Source organism: Musa acuminata, chromosome BXJ3-4, assembly GCF_036884655.1.
Source record: "Musa acuminata AAA Group cultivar baxijiao chromosome BXJ3-4, Cavendish_Baxijiao_AAA, whole genome shotgun sequence".
Classification (NCBI taxonomy): domain Eukaryota; kingdom Viridiplantae; phylum Streptophyta; class Magnoliopsida; order Zingiberales; family Musaceae; genus Musa; species Musa acuminata.
The window spans coordinates 31,643,324-31,664,739 of NC_088352.1; the positions used below are offsets into that span (position 1 = coordinate 31,643,324).

At 39.9% G+C, this 21,416-nt stretch overlaps 2 protein-coding genes across 2 annotated transcripts; one reads left to right on the plus strand and one right to left on the minus strand.

Moving 5' to 3' along the window:
- Positions 1 to 12,317: 12,317 nt before the first annotated feature.
- LOC103981964 (histone H1) lies at positions 12,318 to 13,387 on the plus strand. Its single transcript, XM_009398743.3, has 2 exons — positions 12,318 to 12,526; positions 12,612 to 13,387. Exons 1-2 carry the CDS (start codon positions 12,398 to 12,400, stop codon positions 13,206 to 13,208), a joined length of 726 nt encoding a protein of 241 aa, XP_009397018.2. The 5' UTR covers positions 12,318 to 12,397; the 3' UTR covers positions 13,209 to 13,387.
- A 4,887-nt stretch (positions 13,388 to 18,274) lies between these two features.
- On the minus strand, positions 18,275 to 21,101 carry LOC135635716 (indole-3-acetate beta-glucosyltransferase-like). Its single transcript, XM_065146997.1, has 2 exons — positions 20,506 to 21,101; positions 18,275 to 19,017 (listed from the first exon to the last, which is right to left on the minus strand). Exons 1-2 carry the CDS (start codon positions 21,079 to 21,081, stop codon positions 18,292 to 18,294), a joined length of 1,302 nt encoding a protein of 433 aa, XP_065003069.1. The 5' UTR covers positions 21,082 to 21,101; the 3' UTR covers positions 18,275 to 18,291.
- Positions 21,102 to 21,416: the final 315 nt, after the last annotated feature.

Here is a 21,416-nt window from a genome sequence, read left to right on the forward strand (position 1 = left end):
CTTTATACGATAAATGCAACGTTTCGTTTGAAACCGTTTCGAATGCGTTTTAACTTGAAGGGATACGTAAGAATGAGACAAAGAAGTAGAGAATCAAAGTGCAAATGGTTTGCAGTAATATAAATGACAATAAGTAAATGCAAACCAGAGAAGACGGTAGTTTATAGTGGTTTGGTCAATCGTGACCTACATCCACTCCTCCGATTCCTCTTCCGTCGAGGCCACCGACATCCACTAATGATCTTCCTTTATTAGGCAAAGATCAACCTCCTTCTTATACCCCTCTTACAACCTCTTACAAGTGGTTCACCCTTTTACAAAGATTTCAATGAAAAGAAAGGAGGTGAACACTCAAGCTATTGAAAACAAAACTTTTCCTAAAGCTTTTCTCAACTTCTAGCTTCTCAAAAGGTTGTATTCTCTGCTGAGAAATGAGGGGTATTTATAGGCCTCAAGAGGATTCAAATTTGAGCTCCAAAATTTGAATTCTCTTTAGTTTCCGAGGCCGGCGGTGGCACCGCCTGTCAGTGTCAGACACTGACAGTGGACAAGTGGTGCCACCGCCCAGCCAAGCGGTGCCACTGCCCAGCTCTCGGGTGCTAGGCGGTGCCACCGCCTAGGCCAATTCAGCTCACTGGTTGGGCTCCAAACTTGGCCCAAACCAGTCCGAACTCAGGCCCAATTGGCCCCTACTTGGGTTATAGGATTAACACCTAATCCTAACCCTAATTAACATGCTAACTACGAATTTAAAGATATTTTCTAAGCTATTACAAAGTTCGTAAGTCAAGACTTCTTCCGGCGAGCTTCCGGCGGTCTTCCGATAAACTCTCGGAAACCATTCTGCGGACTCCCGGCAAGCTCCTAGACTTCACGATTTGATCTTGGCGAGTTCCGATGAGCTTCTTCGGCAAGCTCCGATCTTTCTCGGCGAGCTCCACAAACTTCCAACGAATCTTCCGGCGAGCTTCCGAAAAACCCTTCGGCAAGCTCCCTACTCATTCTCGGCTAGTTCCGGCAGCATTCCTGACGAACCTTCGGACTTCCATCGAACTCTCGAACTCGCAACAAATCCTTCGTGCTTGACTCCGACACTTTGTTTCGCTTTATGTCTTCATCGTTATCATAGTTAATCCTGCACACACAAGTAAAAACTCTACTCCGATCTAGACAATTATTACAACGCGAATTGACATTCTGTTGCCCGGCACGTCATTGGTTGGTGCTTCGTCGGATTCTTCAGCGCATCGTCCTCTCTTGCGGCTTGTTGCCCAATCGACGGTTGACCTCCGCAACCCCGATATCCTTGGCATAATTCCGCTCTCCTAGGCCCGATGCCCGACGTCCGAAGTCTTCTGTCGTTCAATACCCTAACGTGATCTCCTACGGTGCAACGTCAATTCCTCCTGCTTTAACTGTCTAATCTTGATCGAGTAGACCTGCATCACTCAAAATGCAGTTTAAATTATAAACACATATCAAGTGGTTTCATCATCAAAATACAAGATTCAACAATACATCCGTAAAATGAGTGTACATGTCTCCAATAGTCTCACTTAGTTTCGTATGAAATAATTCAAAATCACGCATCAAAATATTTATTTTAGAGTCTTTAACTCTACCAGGGCCTTTGTGTGTGATTTCGAGCATGTGCCAAATGTCAAAAGCCATTTCGTAAGTAGAAACCCGATTGAATTCATTTTTGTCTAAAGCGCAAAATAAGACATTCATAGTCTTGCTATTAAAGAGAAAGTCTTCTTCTCCAAATCAGTCCATTCGTTTATTGGAGTAGAAGACTTTTAAAAATCATTTTTAATGATATTCTATATATTGAAATCTAAAGAAATCAAGAAAACTCTCAACCGAGTTTTTCAATATGTATAGTCCGTCCCATTAAACATGTGAGGACGAATGATAGAAAAGCCCTCTTGAAAACCGTAAAGAGTCATTTATCTTATGTGTGCCTAGCAAGCCAATCACGTGAGTGATGACATATGTGACTTGACACACAATCTTTTTACTTATTATATTTTGGCATCTATCACTTTATATTGATTATTTCATATATGCATGTATATATTGTGATGTCCTTGAATCTGTACAATAAAAATCGGATCGTGATGAGATCACGAAAATGAGATCGATTAGAGAATGAGTTCATTGATTGATCCACTTACGAAATGCTGGATGGTTGATGATACCTTATTGTCAGACAATGATTTTATAGTCCTAGTGGTGTATCTAGTACTTAGACTTGAGACATCAAGGATGTCCTGTATGAGTGCTTCATTCTTTTATAGGTTTAGATATCTCAAATCTAGTACAGTCGATAATCTGGAGTGGCAGTCAACCTTACGAGGGCTATTGAGTGTCGATAAAGGATCATCCACTCTCAGTATCATGAGAGGAATATCCCATGTATTCTTCTTCAAACAAATTCCTGGCCAAGGTCATTCGGATTGAGAGAGAAAGAGTTCTCCGGGAGAATCCGATTAGAGTGAGACTCGAGTAGAAACTGTATGGGTCAGACAACACCATGCTCGATATATGATCTTTGGGATATTAGATGGATGAGGGACTATATATACATGGTAACTGAGGACAGACAGGTCCAATGGATTGGATTTCCTTGTATCGTCTAGGGACTATGGCGTAATGGCCTAGTACGTCCATAGTCGAAGAGTTCTGACAGGTATGACTCATAGCTAGCTCAATATTGGGCCTAAAGGGCCACACACTTATGGTAGGTGTTACGATGAGTAGAGGTTCGGATATGAGATATTCGCTAGAGCCCTTATCTTATTGGATATCCAATAAGCCCTTGAATTATTGGATCTCATGGATGAGATCCAATAAAAGCCCATGAGAGATTATTGAATAGAGATCCACTAATCTAAGAGGCTTGGGTAGTTGGATGAAGATCCAATACCCAATATGGGAGAATCCATTAGGGTTAAGTTGATAGGGGACCTCTATAAATAAGAGTGATTCAGTGGTTCATAGGCTAGAGCCTTTGCTTGTCTCTCCTATTCTCCTCCCTCCTCTCCACCTCAAAACAGGCCTAGAGTTTTGAGGAGCGTCGTCGCAGCCCTGTTGTGTGGATCACTACTAGAGAGGAGGGCGTTTGAACTCCTTCACCCTCTCCTAGAGATCTACAAGGATTCAAGGATATACGATCTCCCTAAGTAACATAATCTACTCTATATGTAGTTTTAATCTTCGCGGATTTTGCGCACCAATCTTCGCACAATGATAAACAAATCTTTAGAAAATTATGGATTTTATTTTCTGTTCTTTTGCTGCGCATATGATGTCGCCCCCAAGATTTTTCAATAGTGGTATCAGAGCCAGGTTGTTCGTGTGATAGATTGGTTTTGAACTGCGTGTGTTGTGTTTCGAAGAAGATTTTAGCATCAAAATTATTGACGGAAAAGGCGAGAAAGGGCAGCGACTGTTACTGCCCTTGCTATGATCGATGATGGTAGCCTTGCTGCCATCTTTATGCAAGTAGGCTGCTGCTCACAATTGCAGCCACAAGCGGTGGCACCTCCCCGCAAGGGCGACTCTTGCGGGCGGCTCAACGCCCGTAAGAAGGGGGCATCGCTTGTGAGGGCGCCACCCGCAAGGGTGCCCGCCTGCAAGGGCGCTGCCCACAAGTGCGACGCTTGTGGGAATTGCACCTACGGGCACAACGCTCGTGGGGTGCAGTGCCGCCCATAAGCAAGGGCAGCGCCGTCGCCCCCCCGTCGCACAGGCCTCTGCTGGCAGGGTGGCAATGGTGGCAACAGTAGGGGAGAGGGAGAAGGGCATTAGGGTTTTCGGACAAAAGATAGTTTTGTCCCTTAGAATTCTAGAAATTCTAGATTTTGTCCTTTTATCCAAATTATGAAAAAACTCTCTCAAAATTCAAAAAATTTCCTACATGTCCCTGATTTCAGAAAATATTAATTGATTAAAATGTTTAATTGATTATTATTTTTATTACTATCTAATAGTCCTAAATGATGATGATTTTATACATATGATGTATGATGTGTGGACGGATGATCATGGATCGTGTGATGTGTATACTTATGATTATTATTATTAGGGCCTACGAGCCTCCATTATATTTCTCGTTTATTGTCGGATCTACGTGCTTATGATTAAGTTGTAATCATATAAAGAGATGCAACGGGAGCATGGAAGCGATAGCGAGACCCACGAGATGGACGATCGTGATGCATGGAGATGCGTCGAGATGTCGATGGAACCGACGAGAATGAGATGGACGATCACAGGGCATGGAGATATACCGCTGCATATATAGATCTTGATGTAAGTAATTAGGCTCACTGGCTCAGGCCTGATCATATTAGGCTATAGTCCATGATCATTTGGTGTGATTGCTTATACACATACTATATATATATATATATATATATATATATATATATATATATATATATATATATATATATATATATATATATATATATATATATATATATATATATATATATATATATATATATATATGTGTGTGTGTGTGTGTGATGTAGATATATATTAAATATGTATACGTGTGACATGTCATATTAGGAGACCAAATCATAGAAACCCCTCGCTCGATAATATTAAGTCGGTAAACATTAGACAATTAGATTGACCCACATGGCCTTCCATTGTTATAGATAGGGACCGATTCCCGGTGTAAGTTGAGTTGGTCGAGTCCCTCGAGGCTCACCTATATCGCGATTCGCTATCTTGCCTACGACATAGAGATATCACAGGTGACCTAAGGACATGGTATGCTTGGTCAAGTCCTTCGATGGTACATCATCAAATTAGACTCATCTTGTAACGATGGTGTTTACTTAACCAAACATCATGGTTAGTCAAGTCTCTCGAGACCATGGTGATTTAGAGACCAAATAGGACGGGAATCATAAGAAGTTGTGATCGACAAGAGTTACCTACCTTTTGGGCTTAGTGTGATTGATCGAGTCCCTCGAGGTTACACTAAGACACTGATTGGATCCTGATCCCCACTAGAAGTCTGCCGGAGACTTTCCTTTCTTGTGCTGAGGGTGTCGCGTGACTCGCTAGTAAAATAGTGGGAGTATATTAAGATAGAAGTCTATATCTTGATTATTTATTTTTTATAAAATTCGTATGTTATTTATTTATGCTGCATCTTTATTTTAAGAAAATGTTGCTTTTAAATTCCTTACGTGGCATACTTGATGTCAACCACCTCACTGATCCAAATTATATGGATTGACTCCACAACTTGAGAATTATTCTCATGGCAGAGAAAATCACATACGTCCTTGATATAGTGATGCCTACGCCCGAGGAAGGGGCAAGCGAGGATGAGATCGTTCGCTACGTAAATTATGTTTCAGTCCATACTAGATTCCTTTTCACAGTTCATAATAAATTTTAATATGAACAAGCTTGAGGTGACACTCCCGGAGCTCCTCAATATGTTAAGGGAGGCAGAGAGCACTATCAAGAAAGAGAAGCTAGTTATCTACACTGCTAAGACCAGAAAAAAAGAGGAAAGCAGAAAAATCCCTTAAGAAAGGCAAGGGCAAGGGCAGACCAGGTAAAGCAAAGGTTGCTAAGAAAGACCCGGCAAAGGATAAAGGCCAGTGCTTCCACTATAGCAAAGATGAGTACTGGAAGAGGAACTGCAAAGAGTATCTTGTAGAAAGGGCAAAACAGAAGCTTGGAGAAGCTTTAGGTACATTCATGATTAGTCTCTATTTGTCAAACTCTTATGATAACACATGGGTATTGGATACCGATAGTGCTTATCATATATGCAATTTGTTGTAGGTTCTGGCAAGGCCTAGGAGATTGGCGAGAGGCGAGATGGACCTCAAGATGAGCAATGAAGCAAAAGTTACTGTAGTAGCTATTGGTGAGGTCGCCCTACATCTATCTGGTGGAGTTATTATTGTATTAGATGCATGTTATTTTATTCCTTCTATTATCAAAAACATTATCTCCATTTCATGTTTGATAGTTAGTGGATATAAATTATTTTTTGAGAACAATAGTTGTTCAATAATGAGATTATCACGAAAAGAACATTACATAATGGTTTGTTTATGCTAGACACTACTCCACATATCATGAATATAAGTATGTCTAAGAGGAAACGAGATGAGATAAATAATGCATACTTGTGGCATTGTAGGCTAGGTCACATTCATGAGGGAACGATTCAAAAATTGCTAAAGGATGAATATCTAGATCCATTTGACTATGAGTCATATGTAACTTGCGAGCCTTGCATTTATAAAAAAATAACCAATTCTCCATTTAGTGGAACTAGAGAGAGAGCCACTGTTGGAACTCATACATAATGATATATATGGACTTATGTCAACTCATGCCATTGGTAGTTACTCCTACTTCATTACCTTTACTGATGATTTCTCAAGGTATTGATATGTGTACTTAATGAAGTACAAGTCTGATGCCTTTGAGAAATTCAGAAAGTATAAAAATGAAGTTGAGAACTAGACTAGAAAGAGTATCAAGTCTCTTCGATCAAATCGAGGAGGTGAGTACTTAAGTATAGAGTTTACCTAGTTCCTCGAGGACCATGGGATTTTATCCCAATAGACACCTCCTTATACACCTCAACTCAATGATGTGTCTGAAAGGAGGAATCGTATGCTGTTAGATATGCTACGGTCCATAATGAGTTTCACTAACCTACCCATCTCATTCTGGGGATATGCCCTAGAATGATCTTAAGGTAGTGTCCACACCATATTAGATATGGAAAGGAAAGAATCCTGATCTTAAGGTTGTTAAGATTTGGGGCTGCCCTGCCCACGTTAAAAGACACAACCCCGATAAGTTGGAATCAAGGACGGAGCGGTGCAAGTTCGTGGGATACCCCAAGGAAACTTGTGGGTATTATTTCTATCATCTCGATGACCAAAAGGTCTTTGTAACTAAGAGAGCGATATTCCTTAAGAGATAGTAGGAGCATGATAGAGTTAAGCGAGGTTGGAGAACCTAGCTCAAGCACCACTCTATAGCCTAAGTCTGTTCAGGTACATAATACATAAGTTCCAACTTTATGTAGGTCTGGCAGAGTATCTCATCCACTTGAGAGATATGTGGGATATATTAGAGGAGAGGATGTTGATGACATTGATCCTCAAACATACGAGGAGGCTATTATGAGAATATACTCTAGGAAGTGGCAAGAAGCAATAAATTCTGAGATGGATTCTATATACTCCAATAAGGTTTGGAACATAGTTAATGCACCCGAAGGTATTGACTACAACGAAACCTTCTCACCCGTGTTGACTACAACGAAACCTTTTCACCCGTAGCAATGCTAAAATCCATCCGAATTCTATTGGCTGTTGTAGCACACTATGATTATAAAATCTAGCAGATGGATGTGAAAACTGCATTCCTCAATGGGAACATCGAGGAGGAGGTGTATATAATACAACCCGAGGGATTCATTTCCAAAGACTACCCAGAAAAGGTTTGCATGTTGCTTAGATCCATTTATTGACTAAAGCAAGCTTCTCGAAGTTGGAACATAAGATTTGATGAGGCAATCAGATCTTATGACTTCGTTAAGAATAAAGATGAGCCTTGTGTGTACAGGAAGGTAAGTGGAATCGCTATCATATTTTTGGTGTTATATGTGGATGACATCCTGATCATTGGGAATCATGTAGGAATGTTATCCACAGTAAAGACTTAGTTATCTAGACACTTCTCCATGAAGGACTTTGGGGAAGCATCCTATATCTTGGGGATTCGAATCTATAGAGATAGATCCAAGAGGATGCTTGGCTTGTCCCAGTTTAGGTACATAGACACCATTGTCAAAAGGTTTTGCATGGAAAACTATCATGTATGTCATGCTATGTACCAGGCCTGATATAACGCATGCTATAAGTGTCACGAGTAGGAATCAGGCGGATCCAAGCTTGGAACACTAGAAAGTAGTAAAGTGTATCCTTAAGTACTTGAGAAGAACTAAGGATCTTTTATTAGTATATGAAGGTAGTAGCCTTAGGATTAAAGGTTACATGGACTTAAGTTTTCAGTCTGATATCAATGATAGTAAGTCAAATTCGGGGTATGTGTACACCTTGAATGGAGGAGCAGTGGACTAGAAAAGTTCCAAGCAAGATACTACTGCTGACTCGACCATAGAGGCAGAGTACATTGCTGCAACAAAGGCAGCAAAGGAAGGAGTCTGGATGAAGAAGTTCATCATAGATTTGAGAGTCATGCTGGGTAGTGAGGAGTTGATTTTCTTATATTGTGATAACAACGAGACAATTGCTCAAGCGAAAGAACCCATGTCTCATTAGAAATCTAAGCATGCTCTGAGGAAGTTCTACTTGATCAGAGAGATCATGACCTGACAAAATCTAAGCATATATGACTTGACACATAATCTTTTTGCTTATTATATTTTGGCATTTATCACTTTATATTGACTATTGCATATATGCATGTATATATTGTGATGTCCTTGAATCTGTGCAATGGAAATTGGATCGTGATGAGATCACGATTATGAGACCGATTCGCCTTTAAACACAGATCCTAAATAATCCTGGTCATAGGTTACTCGAGAGGGACATCGAGATAATCGGACATACTGGTATACTATATACTCGTCCATATAATGGATACAATTGGTCTCATAGCTACTCGTGTGGGGACACTAGGGATACAATATAAGTGCTCATTGGAGAATGAGTTCACTGATTGATCCGCTTATGAAATACTTGATGGTTGATAATACCTTATTATCAGACAATGATTTCGTAGTCCCAATGGTGTATTTGATCCTTATACTTGAGACACCAAGGATGTCCTATATGAGTGCTCCATTCTTTGATACCGAACTTATAGGTTTGGATGTCCCAGATCTAGTACAATCGGTCATCGAGAGTGGTAGTCAACCTTACGAGGGCTATTGAGTGTCGATAGAGGATCATCCACACTCGGTGTCATGAGAGAAATATCTCATGTGTTCTTACTCAGACAAATCCCTCGCTAGGGTCATTCGGATTGAGAGAGAAAAAGTTCTTCAAGAGAATCCGATTAGAGCGAGACTCGAGTAGAAACTGTATGGGTCTGACAGCACCATGCTCGGTATACGGTCTCTGGGATATTAGATGGATGAGAGACTATAGGTACATAGTAACTGAGGACAGACATGTCCAATGGATTGGATTCTCCTATATCGTTTGGGGACTACGGCGTAATGGCCTAATACATTCGTAGTCGATGAGTCGAGTAAATTATTATAAAGATAATAATTCACTAAGCTAGAAGGAGTTCTGATAGGTATGACTCACAGCCAGCTTGATATTGTCCTAGAAGGTCACACACATATGATAGGCGTTACGATGAATAGAGGTTCGAATATGAGATATCCGCCGGAGCCCCTAACTTATTGGATATCCAATAAGCCCCTGAATTATTGGATCTCATGAATGAGATCCAATAAAAGCCCATGAGAGATTATTGGATAGAGATTCACTAATCTAAGAGACTTGGGTAGTTGGATGAAAATCCAATACCCAATAGGGGAGGATCCATTAGGGTTAAGTTGATAGGGGACTTCGATAAATAGGAGGTGTGGTTCATAGGCTAGAGCCTTTACTTGCCTCTCCTATTCTCCTCCCCCCTCTCCACCTTAGAGCAGGCCTGGAGTTTTGAGGAGCATCGTCGCAACCCTGCTTTGTGGATTATCGTTAGAGAGGAGGGCGCTTGACTTCCTTCACCCTCTCCTAGAGATCTGTAAGGATTTAGGGATATACGATCTCCCTAGGTAACATAATCTACTCTATACGTAGTTTTAAGTTTCACAGAGCTTTAATATCAACTGTTAGGAATGAGTCGACACTAGGGGGGGGGGGAGTGGGGGTGGGGTTTGAATTAGTGTAGCAGATAAAAATCACATTGATTCAAAATTTCATTTCAATTAAACTCGTTTTAGAAAAATATTAACTTGAAAGCGTATGGAAGCGTAGTGAAAGCAATAAGAAGGTAAAGCAGTTTGCAATAAAGGTAAATTTTTAAAAAAGAAATACAAACCAATTTATAATGAAATCAATTGGTAAATTATTTGATCTAATCTATATATTGAGATAAGTATGTAGGATTAACTACGATAGTAGTAAGGCATAAAACAGATGTTGGGCCGGAGTCAAAGATCGGGCGATACGTCGAAGATTCAAACGATGTGCTAGAAGTTTGCCGGAAGCTCATCGAGAATTCATCAGGAGCTCGCTGAGAGTTCGTTGGAAGTTCGCTGAGAGTTCGTCAAGAGTTCATTGGGAGTTCGCCAGAAGTTCACCAGAAGTTCATTGGAAGATCGCCGAGAGAACAATCGATGTACCAGATAAAGATTGCCTATTTAAATATCTTAATTATCGTAGTTAGTCCTTAAGTTGAGTTAAGATTGGAAGGTAATCTCACTAACTCAATTAGAGGCCAATTGGGCCCTTAACAGAGCTGAACTGGGCCGGTTGAATAGCCCATTCAACACTTGAAGTCATGACCGACAGTGGCACCGCCTACAGACTCAAGTCTCCTAAGTGGTTTGGGCGGTGGTGGTACCACCAGAGCTTGGTCTCCAAGCTCTATCAGGCGGTCATATCGCCTAGACTAGGTGGTGGTACTGTCTAGTGTCACAATATAATGTGGTGGTACCGTCTAGTGTCACAATATAATGTGGTGGTATCGTCAGTACCATAAAATCCCTGGATGTGACACTTTTTGTCTCCAATTCTGAAGCCAGTGGGGCCTATAAATACCCCCCCCCCTTTTTTGCATGAAAGGTCAACGAAAGTGTGAACAAAATATTGAAGTCTTGGGGTGTGAAAGTGTTGTAAAAATATAAAGAATCCTCATCCCTTTCTAGTGTTGTGATCCTTCAAAAGAGATGTGAAAGTGAGAAAGCGTTATAGTCTTTGCATACACAAGTTATTTATAGCATTAAGTCTTGATTCACTAAGAACTCCTAATTCTAATTCTAATTCAGCTCATAATCTTAATCTGCTGAGGATATATATATATATATATATATATATATATATATATATATATATATATATATATATATATATACTTCAATTATTTCACTTGATCATCATTTTTTTAGCTGAACTGCAACAAACAAAGCTGCATTACTCCATGGGCACTGTTTCAATGGAAGGAAGAATATGAATACATTTCAAGAGACGTTACAGGGAAGCTAACAGCTCCAAAAGCTGCAATGACCGGTGAAAAAGAAAATTTTGCTCACAAATTCCAAAGAGAGGTCACTGATTGAGCAACACATGAGGAACATTCAACTTCATCACTGATATTGTGAATAAAAACTTTACTGAAACTTTTTTACATATCAATGAAAAAATAAGACAATTCCAATGGTGAGAGAATTGAGAAGTGGCTGACAAAACCAGTCAGATTGAGACTACCTAATACATGACAACCAATTCAGATGATATGATGTAAATCCTTGGACATCATTAGCAACTTTCCCAGTAATCTATTTCTTTGATAGATGAAACAAACTCAGATTTCTTGCCTCCCCTAACAAAATCTTCTGCTCTGTGACATGTCATGCAAAGCTAGAAGAGTATCCATATCATTTAAGATATTACAATGCAAGCTATCATCATGTTGGTTAGAACATCTCATCGCATGACATGTCACAGAGCAGAAGATTTTGAACACAACAACTTATCTAAAGGATGTGCGAGTTATATAACCTTTGAAGATATCTAAGTTCATCAATTCTTAACCAAATCTTGTGATTCCAAATTCCACATATCCCTCTTCTTAGCTACTACCGTCTGCAATCACAAACATCCATTAAAGCTTCCCACATTTTCCTCTGGAGCTCCGAATCTTAGAAAAGCTCACATGGAAAACCTACTCTAGACCATTGCTTCTTCAAAATTAAATTTCTCAGCGCTCCCTTGACGAATTAAGACGAGATTGGACTCATTGGAAAGCTATGATCCGAAGCTACAATCTGATTTGAACCTACTTGCATCCAACGACTATATCTCAAGTTATTCCCGTTTAAAATGAGAGGAGAAGCACACCAAGCCCACCCCACACCATTATCCCCTTCCGACTCTAAAGCTTCATCCTCGCCTCAAGATCTTGGCTTCTTTATGACCGTCGATTCTGGTATATCCAATGGCTATAGTTTGAAGCGGTGAGATGGTATCGATCCGCGTGTGGCATCAGCGGACCAATCAGAACTCAGTATTCTCCATTCGCCCCCCTTATTTAAACTCCTTCGCTCGCCGTCGTATGCATCTCGCCTCTCTTCCGACTCTCTTCCTTCCATATACGCTGCGCTCGAGCTCGGGAGACCTTCACGATGGCCACCGATGAGACCACTGATCCGAGACCGGTGGCGAAGTCGAAGAAGGCGAAGGCCCCCAAGGAGGCCAGGGCCAAGAAGGCTGCCGCCCCCAGGAAGCCTTCCGCCCATCCTCCCTACGCCGAGGTGAGGATCTTATCTTCTTGGAGCCTTAGTTTGCTTTCGCTTGGCCCGTTTCCGTGGATCTGAAGCTGTTTTCTTTGGTGCTTAGATGATCAAGGAGGCGATCACAACGCTCAAGGAGAGAACTGGGTCGAGCCCGTACGCCATCGGGAAGTTCATCGAGGACAAGCACAAGGCTCACCTCCCGTCCAACTTTCGAAAGATCCTCTTCCTCCAGCTGAAGAAGCTCGCCGCCGCCGGGAAGCTCACCAAGGTGAAGAGCTCCTACAAGCTCTCTACCATCGTGCATGCCGCGCCGGCTGAGCCCAAGTCTGCGGCGGGCCCCAAGAAACCAGCCGCCGTACAGACGAAGCTTAAGGCTAAGGCGAAGCCTGCCGCTGCCGCTTCGAAAACCAAGGCCAAGATCGCTACCACTGCGAAGGCTAAATCCAAGCATGTAGCATCTACGGTCAAGCCCAAACCGAAGGCGGCCGCGGCAAAGCCGAGGGTGGCCCCGAAGCGCAAGTCCCCGGTGAAGCCCAAGCCCAAGCCCAAGCCTAGGCCGACCAGGGCCGCGAAGACCGCCGCGAAGGAGTCCCCGGGGAAGAAGGCAGCAAAGAGAACGTCGAGTCGGTCGGCGCCCACGAAGAAGCCGAAGCCAGCGGTGAAGAAAGCGGCGGCGGCGGCCAAAAAGGCGAAAAAGTAGAAAAATTCTCTTTGTATGAGAAAATATCTCTGTGTTTGTTAATATTAATATTAATATATATTTTTTTCCTCGCTTTACGCTACTTTAGGGAGGAGTTTAAGTTGATGTAAGAAGGATGGTGTTGTTGGGGGACGCATGTTGCGATCTTTTCGTTAGTGATAAAAAAAAGTGTTCGAAGATATCGCATGGCGTTGTGAGATAAGGATTTTAGCTTTTATAGTTTTAGTCATGCATTCTAAAATAATTTTTATATTTTTAAAAATATGGTATATAAGTTTTATTTGGTTAAATTTGAGTTAAGAGTTAATTTATAATAAATTATTAATATAAATAATATATAATTTAGGTTTTCTAAAAAATAAAGTTTATTTTAGTTTATATGATTTTGATTAATATCATTTAAACTTTTATGATTTATTTATATTTTTAAAAATATAATATATAAGTTTTTTTTTATTAAATTTAAATTATATATATATATATTAATATATTAATTATTTTATTAAAAATTAATATGTTATATAAGTAAATTTTAATGAGAAGAGTTTATATATTATGATTTTAAAAATATAAAGATTATTTTATAAATGAATAATTATAAGGGTCGTAAGTCATATGACTTTTGTGAAAGTTGATATGAAAGTTGATATGTTACCCATGATTATAACGTTTGGGAACGTTTGTGAATTTAAATTTGACGAGAGGAACTTATATATTATATTTTTAAAAATATAAATATTATTTTAGATATGAACAAATTATATGGATTTAAGTGTTCGATGATGCTACTCATAAGTGTTCTACAAGTGAATCATGTGAATTATGAAATATGTAAAATGATACATATTTTTTTACTTATTATTTATTTGATATTTTTTTATTTTATATTACCTATTACATATATTGTGATACCAATGAATTTATGTGATGAGAATAAGATCATTATGAGATCAATTCACCTTTAAATATAGAACTTAGATAATCCCGATTACATGTTACTCGAGAGAGATATCGAGATGATCGGATAGACTGATGTATTGTATACCCATCCATATAATGGAGGTGGTTGGTCTCATAATTGCTTGTATGAGGATACTAGGAATACCACACAAGTGGTCATTGGAGAATGAGTTTACCGATTGATTCGCTGATGGAATGCTGGATGATTGATGATACCTAATTGTCAAACAATGATTCTGTCGTCTTAGTAGTGTATATTATCCTTATACTTGAGATACCAAGGATGTTCAGTATGAATACTCCATTCTTTGATACTAGATTTATAGACTTGGAAGTTCCAAATCTAACAAAGCTGGTCATCGGGAGTGGTAATCAACCTTACGAAGGTTATTGAGTGTCAATAGAGGATCATCAACTCGGTGTTATGAGAAGAATATCCAATATGTTCTTGCTCAAGCAAATTCTTAGCCACGGTCATTTTGATTGAGAGAGAAAGAGTTTTCCGAGAGAATCCGATTAAAGCGAGACTCGAGTAGAAACCGTATGAGCCTAATAGCATGGTATGCCTAGAATACGATCTCTATGATATTCAATGGATGTAAGACTATAGATACACAGTAACTAAGAACAGATATGTCCAATGGATTGAATTCTATTGTATCATTTAAGGATTGCGATGTAGTGGCCTAGTACGTTTGTAGTCGATAAGTCAGTGAATTATTATGAAAATAATAATTCACTAAGCCAGAAGGAGTTATAACATGTATGACTTACGACCAGTTCGATATTGGGCATAGAGGATCATGCACATATGGTATGTATTGCGACGAGTAGAGATTCATAAATAAGATATCCGTTGGAGCCCCTACCTTATTGGATATCTAATAAACTCTTGAATTATTGGGTAGTTGGATGTAGATCCAATACTCAATAAGGTAGGATCTATTATGGTTAAGTTGATATGAGACCTCTATAAATAAGAAAGAACCAAAAGGTCATATGCTAAACCCCTTTTAGCTGTCACCTCTTATACTCCTCTTCCCTTCTCTTTCTCAGCTAGTAGCTCCTATTTGGGGCATGTGGACAGCAAGAAGGGCCAATCCGTTCTTGATTGTGTGATACACATGAAGAGGAGATCTATGCAGCGATTTGAGGAATGTCTTTGTAGCCCCTATTGTATTGATCACCGCTAAAGAGGAAGACAATTGACCTCCTTCATCCTCTCCCTATAAGATTTCAGATATATATGATTTCCATAGGTAATACACATCCCTTAATGCGTATGACTTTTTTGATTTTATAGATTTTTGCCCACTAATCTTTGCACGATGATGAAACTTCTTTTTTTTCTGTGAAAAATTTTGAGATTTTGTTTTATGTTATTCCGCTACGCATGTGATATCATCCCAAAATTTCTAAATATATGGTCAAAACAACATGAGTTAAAGTGGACCTTAACCCATTGTCATCTCGTTGTTTTATCGAGTGGGTTCGATGGGCCCATTTGTTTTGCTTCGGTGATTCTTTGATTTTCTTGTGATACCTGAGATATTCTTATGTAGAGCACGTTCTTGGGGGGCTTTTGTTGGAAGTTCTCGACTTAGGTCATGACTTAGTAAGCGATCATTGGATGATGGTATACATCACTTCCTTATCATGTCTCTGAGTTGTATCGTGGTGTCTCGCGGATGGAAATAGGTGACTAAATGTCAATTTGAAATCCTGATTTTAGAATTTAAATTTTAGAAATCAGAATTGAGGAATAGTTAGTTTTTTAATAAAAATAATTTTTTTTAAAAAAATATTATAAAAAGAGAATTATCGATTTAAATCGGAATCGTTGGTTTTAATTTTAAAAAAAATCAGAAATTATAATCAAACAATCGACACTCAGTTCTAGTTTGATTAAACTGATAGAGGTTGCCCATAATCCTCTCCTATGCGCAGGGAGGCATCATAGTCGATCAATGGTGTAGGCATCGACTTGCATAATAAGGGTATGGAGAGCTGAGCCAAAGATAGTTGGCTGTATTTGACACATCCAGTAATTTCCTTGGAGAGCTGAGCTCCCTCACCCCAATTATGGACGTGAGAAAAGGTAAGATTTAATTGCTGCCGGAGATAACTCCATCCCCAAATAGAATACTCGCATTGGAAAATGTATTATCGAAGGAATCGGCCTCATGCCCACAGTCATACTAAAACTTCTCTACGGCTGGTTGGAAGGCTCCGCAGTACTACACGTCACTACTCATTCCCAAGTTTCAGTATCAACGAAATCAGCAAGCAATATTAAAAAAATAATTATCATAATCGGATCGAATTAGATGGTCAGATTATTAGTTTATCTGATTCAATTAGCCAATCAGATGCGTTGAAAAATCAGAATGAACCGATTGATTTTTAGATGATTCGCATGAATTACTCAATTTACAAAAAGTCAGTATGGTTTTGTAATATAATAAACTATTACTTTAGTATTTTTAACTTAATTTTTTTATTATTTATTTAAGAGAACATTTATCTCGATCATAAAATAAATTAAAATCGATCTTATTTAATGTAATTACCAGTAACTTGTTTTAAGGAGAGAGTTTTTTTTTCCTCATTTTCACTTTATTCCTCTTTTGATGTCTCTTTGAATATCTTTTAATTCTTCATGATCGTGTTTGTCGAAGAACTTTCTCGATATGTCTCTTTGAATATCTTTTAATTCTTCATGATCGTGTTTGTTGAAGAACTTTCTCGATTGTATCTTAAATAACTCTTCGACAATACTTGCACCAGGTCGAGAAATATTCTTATAATAATACTTTGCATGTCTTCGAGTTTCTTTTTTAAACTCTTTATTTGAATTTTAACACATTTGAAACTTATTTTCGATTTAATCAGAGGATATTTTAATTTTATTTTCGAATGACTTTTGGCTAGTTCAAATCTAACCATATATTTTTTTGTTTCTTTTATTTCTTTTAACCAACTCAGGAAAACTAATACATCCTATGTCTATAACAATGTCAATCACTATTAAAAGATTAATACTATACAATAATAAATAAAAGATTAATACATTATGAAAATACCTTATTCATATATATTTTTTTTCTAACATCAATTCTTTCATCCGTTCATAAGATTCATACATATTAAGAATAACCATACATACTTTGATGAATGACCTATATGAAGATGGGGGAGTAAGTAAACAATCATCCCCCCTAAGGTGGGTAAGCAAAGATTTAAAAACATTAGAAATTATTCATATCAAATTAAAAGAAAAACAATAACACGTGTATTTTAGACATTCCAAAGGACAAAAATATGGCACAACTCTAATTCATCGTGTTCATTATCTACGTATATTCATGTGTCGATGCATTTCCTTTTCTTTTCTTTTTCTTTATAATGTATGTACATATATCATATAACATAAAATTTTCATAATCCTTCTAGAAAATACAGAGCATAAACTTTTCACAATCCTTTTATAAAATATATAACATAAACTTTTCATCTTTTCATAATCTATCTCACATGTCGTCGTGTTATGAGTTTATCATCCAATAATACATTTCGTCATCCTTTTATGACTACAGCCCTCCACGATTGGTGTCCATAGATTGACTCTCTCTCAAACCTTCCCGTGAATAGTGTGCAGTAGTCTCGTAGCAATCTTTACGAGTAATACTCGGAACACAACAAAGTCAGATAACAGAAGGCAATATAATATCAGAAATGTATTATTGGATGATAAACTCGTAACCAAAGAAATAATCACCATATTGAAATTAAACTTGTTTAGATATTATAAAGAGGTTCATCAGAGAAATAAATTAAATACTTATAGAAGGATATATCAAATTGACTATTGATTCTTGAAAGAATTTTTTGAAAAAAAATAATTCATTTTAAATATAATTAATGTAATATGTTTATGTGAACTATATAAACCTTGTGGGTCATCAAGCATATAAAGTTTTTAATATTATAAATTTTTTTTTAAAGAAATATAGAAGTTTTAAAGTGATATATTATATATCTATAATATAACTAGTTGGATTTCGTCGAAATATTTTAGCCAAAAATCCTTTAGATAACAGTGAAATAGCACTGCAGCGCCACGTCAGTCCTTGGCTTCGGCGTTCACGAACGCTACGAACTCATCCATGGCCTCGTCCGAGCTCCCGCCCGCCTGCAGCGCCTCGGTCGCCGCGTCCCTCCACCGCCGCGAGTTCCTCATCATCTCCCCACTCCTCTTCCCGTCCATCACCGCCCTCACGCAGCGCTCGATCTCCTCCCTCGCCACGATGCCCGTCTCCGCCCTCCTCGCCCGCACGCCCACCTCCCACACGTCCTCCACGTACTTGGCGTTCGTGGGCTGGTCCGTCCACAGCGGGAAGGCTACCATGGGCACCCCCAGCGACACCGCCTCCAGCGTCGAGTTCCACCCGCAGTGCGTCACGAAGCAGCCCAACGCTGGGTGGGCCAGGACCGCCAGCTGCGGGCTCCACCGCACCACCAGACCCCGCTCCGGCGGCGCCTTCGCAAACGCCCGCGGCAGCGTCTTCTCCACCGCGGCCCGCACCACCCACAAGAAGTTCTTCCCGGACGCCTCCAGGCCGCACGCCAGCTCTTCCATCTGCTCCGCGCTCACCGACGCGACGCTCCCGAAGGAGACGTACACGACGGAGCGCGGTGGCTTCGAGTTCAGCCACCTCATGCATGTGTCCTCCTCCGCCTCGAGGAGGCTGAGACCGTAGGTGGCACCGCCTTCCTTATCCACCAGCGGCAGCGGCACGCTCGGCCCGATTGCCCGGGCGCGCCAATGCTTCTTCAAGCGGTTCACCACCTACACAAGTCGATAACGTCAGTTGGGACATGCATGCATATGATCTCATTAAACATGCGATATGGTTAGTTTTGAATATAACCTTGAATCCTAAATCTTCAAAAACTAATATTAAGATAATTTTGTAATTATAATTAGAGAGAGTAAAATATGATTTCATGTTATGTACGTACGTACGTATGTATGTATGTATGTATGTATGTATGTATATATATATATATAAGGATATCAACAGGAATGAAAAGAAGAGTTAACAATAAGAAATGCCCACAACTCTAGTTTTCAAATCATTTCAAAACAGAGGAAAATGATACTTATTTAATATGTTTAAGTAATTGGAAATAAAGTATGAATCAGTGCCTGAAGCTGAAGGATACTTTGGTAAAAACAATAAATTCATGTATCCAAGCAATATTTTTTGGACTCTGATGCTGAAGATGGCAAGTAATTGATAACTAGTATTTCCTTCTAATCATGAAATAAAGCAATCAAGAATACAATCAACAAAAATAACTAAATTAAATGCCATAAAATATGGAGTTCTCTTTGATGGACAGAGGCATTTTGGCAGACCCAAAATTTGTTGTATCAAAGGTGTAAGAAGAGATAACATTCTCTAACATGAGACCCAAAATTAAAGATTTGCCTCATGTAAATTGTTCGTAATAAAGAACAACAGAATGGACCATAAACAACACAATTCAACCAATCAATGCAAACATCCAATAACAAAGGCATTTCATAATTATATATCAACAGCTCACCATATGTTTGCATTGATTGATATATAAACTCCATATACCCTCATCACCAATCCTAGTATTCTCACAACCTGTTTCCATCACCCTTGCCTCCAAGTACACTTGATGATGTCTGAATCTAGTTCTGCCATGATTGAAGTCCAGATTCTTCCTGAATGGTTTGGGAAAGCTTTTCAACTTAATTAGTCCACAGTTTTAATCTTCCTGTGAAGAATAATGGAGAGGGTGATCCCCACCTAGAGAATAAATAGTTATACACAGTGTAATATTCCGAGTTGGTCACACATCGAGAGGTAAGAGTTATGACTAATGTAATACCACATTTGTAGTCGGCGAATACTACATGGGTCTCCTACTGCTGGTTTGAGCATTAGTATTATGGACTAATGATTCAGACTTAACATATTAATGGGTAAGAATCCATCCTTCTTGGTTGATCTTGCTAATCCATGCATGGGAAACTAGTGATGAATGATGGTTAAGGAATAGTATTAGCACAGTTGTCATCGAGGAGTTTATTGGACTTTCTTCAGTTTGAAAGCACTTGCATGCAAAGACGTGCAGTGATAGCAGAGAGTATAACTTTTGATTGAGATTGAGATGTAATGACGATAGACGTAAAGCAAAAGTTATTGATGCAAGCAGATATTAATGCAGTGCATTAATGGTAAGTACTTATATGGGTGAAAGCATGGATGGCAGACGAGAAGAGGAAGCTTTCTCTCACCTCGATCTCCAGCATGTCGAACGAGTTGAAGAGAACCCAGTCGTCCTTCTCCAGATTGAACTGGTTCATCGCCATGGTCGAGACCGTGAGGTTCCTGCCTTGCCTGAGAGCCAAGGAAGGGAACTCCGACCTCGCCAAGGGCGGCAAGAAGGGAGCGGAGCAGGAGACACTGCCTCCGGCCTCGGGGACGTCGAGCATCCCCTGGTTGACGTAGTAGTATATGGCGCTCACCGCGCACGACTGCGTCGAGAAGGCCGCCGTGGCCAGGCCGTGCATCTTGGCCACCTCGACGGCCCACGGCACGACGGTGTCGTAGACCATGCAGGTGAAGGGACAGCCGGAAGCGGCGTGCTGGTCGATCAGCTTCGACAGGGAGCGGGCGCCGACGTCCGCGAGAGTCAAGAGGTAGGCCTCGAGGCTGGCGGCGGAGGGGAAGCCGCCCCGGTCGTGGCCGTCGGATATGGGCGCGAGGCGGATGGAGTCGGTCTGAGAGGGGAAGGAGTTGAGGATGAAGTGGGTAGTGACGAGGGTGGTCTTGGGGCCCTTGGCGGCCAACCTCTTTGCAAACTGGAACATGGGGCTGATATGGCCTTGGCTGGGGAATGGGAGAACGAGGACATGGGCCGCCATTCTTTGGATGTCCTCCTCCTCCACCTCTCCTAGCTGCTATGATCTGAGGGGAGAGTGGTCGAGGACTATATTGAACCAACAAAGAGTGATCCCCGTGAATACAAAACATGGGAATAGATTCATGTATCTGAATTACCGGCTAACAAAAACAACTGCCAGAAGTTGCATGCACCTGCTAACATCGTCTCTGCATTTTACATGAAAGCAGGAAAGTGTGATGATATGCGCTTTTCTTTTCTTGATAGGCAACCAAGTCAATCTTCCTGGAGAAAGAAACCAAA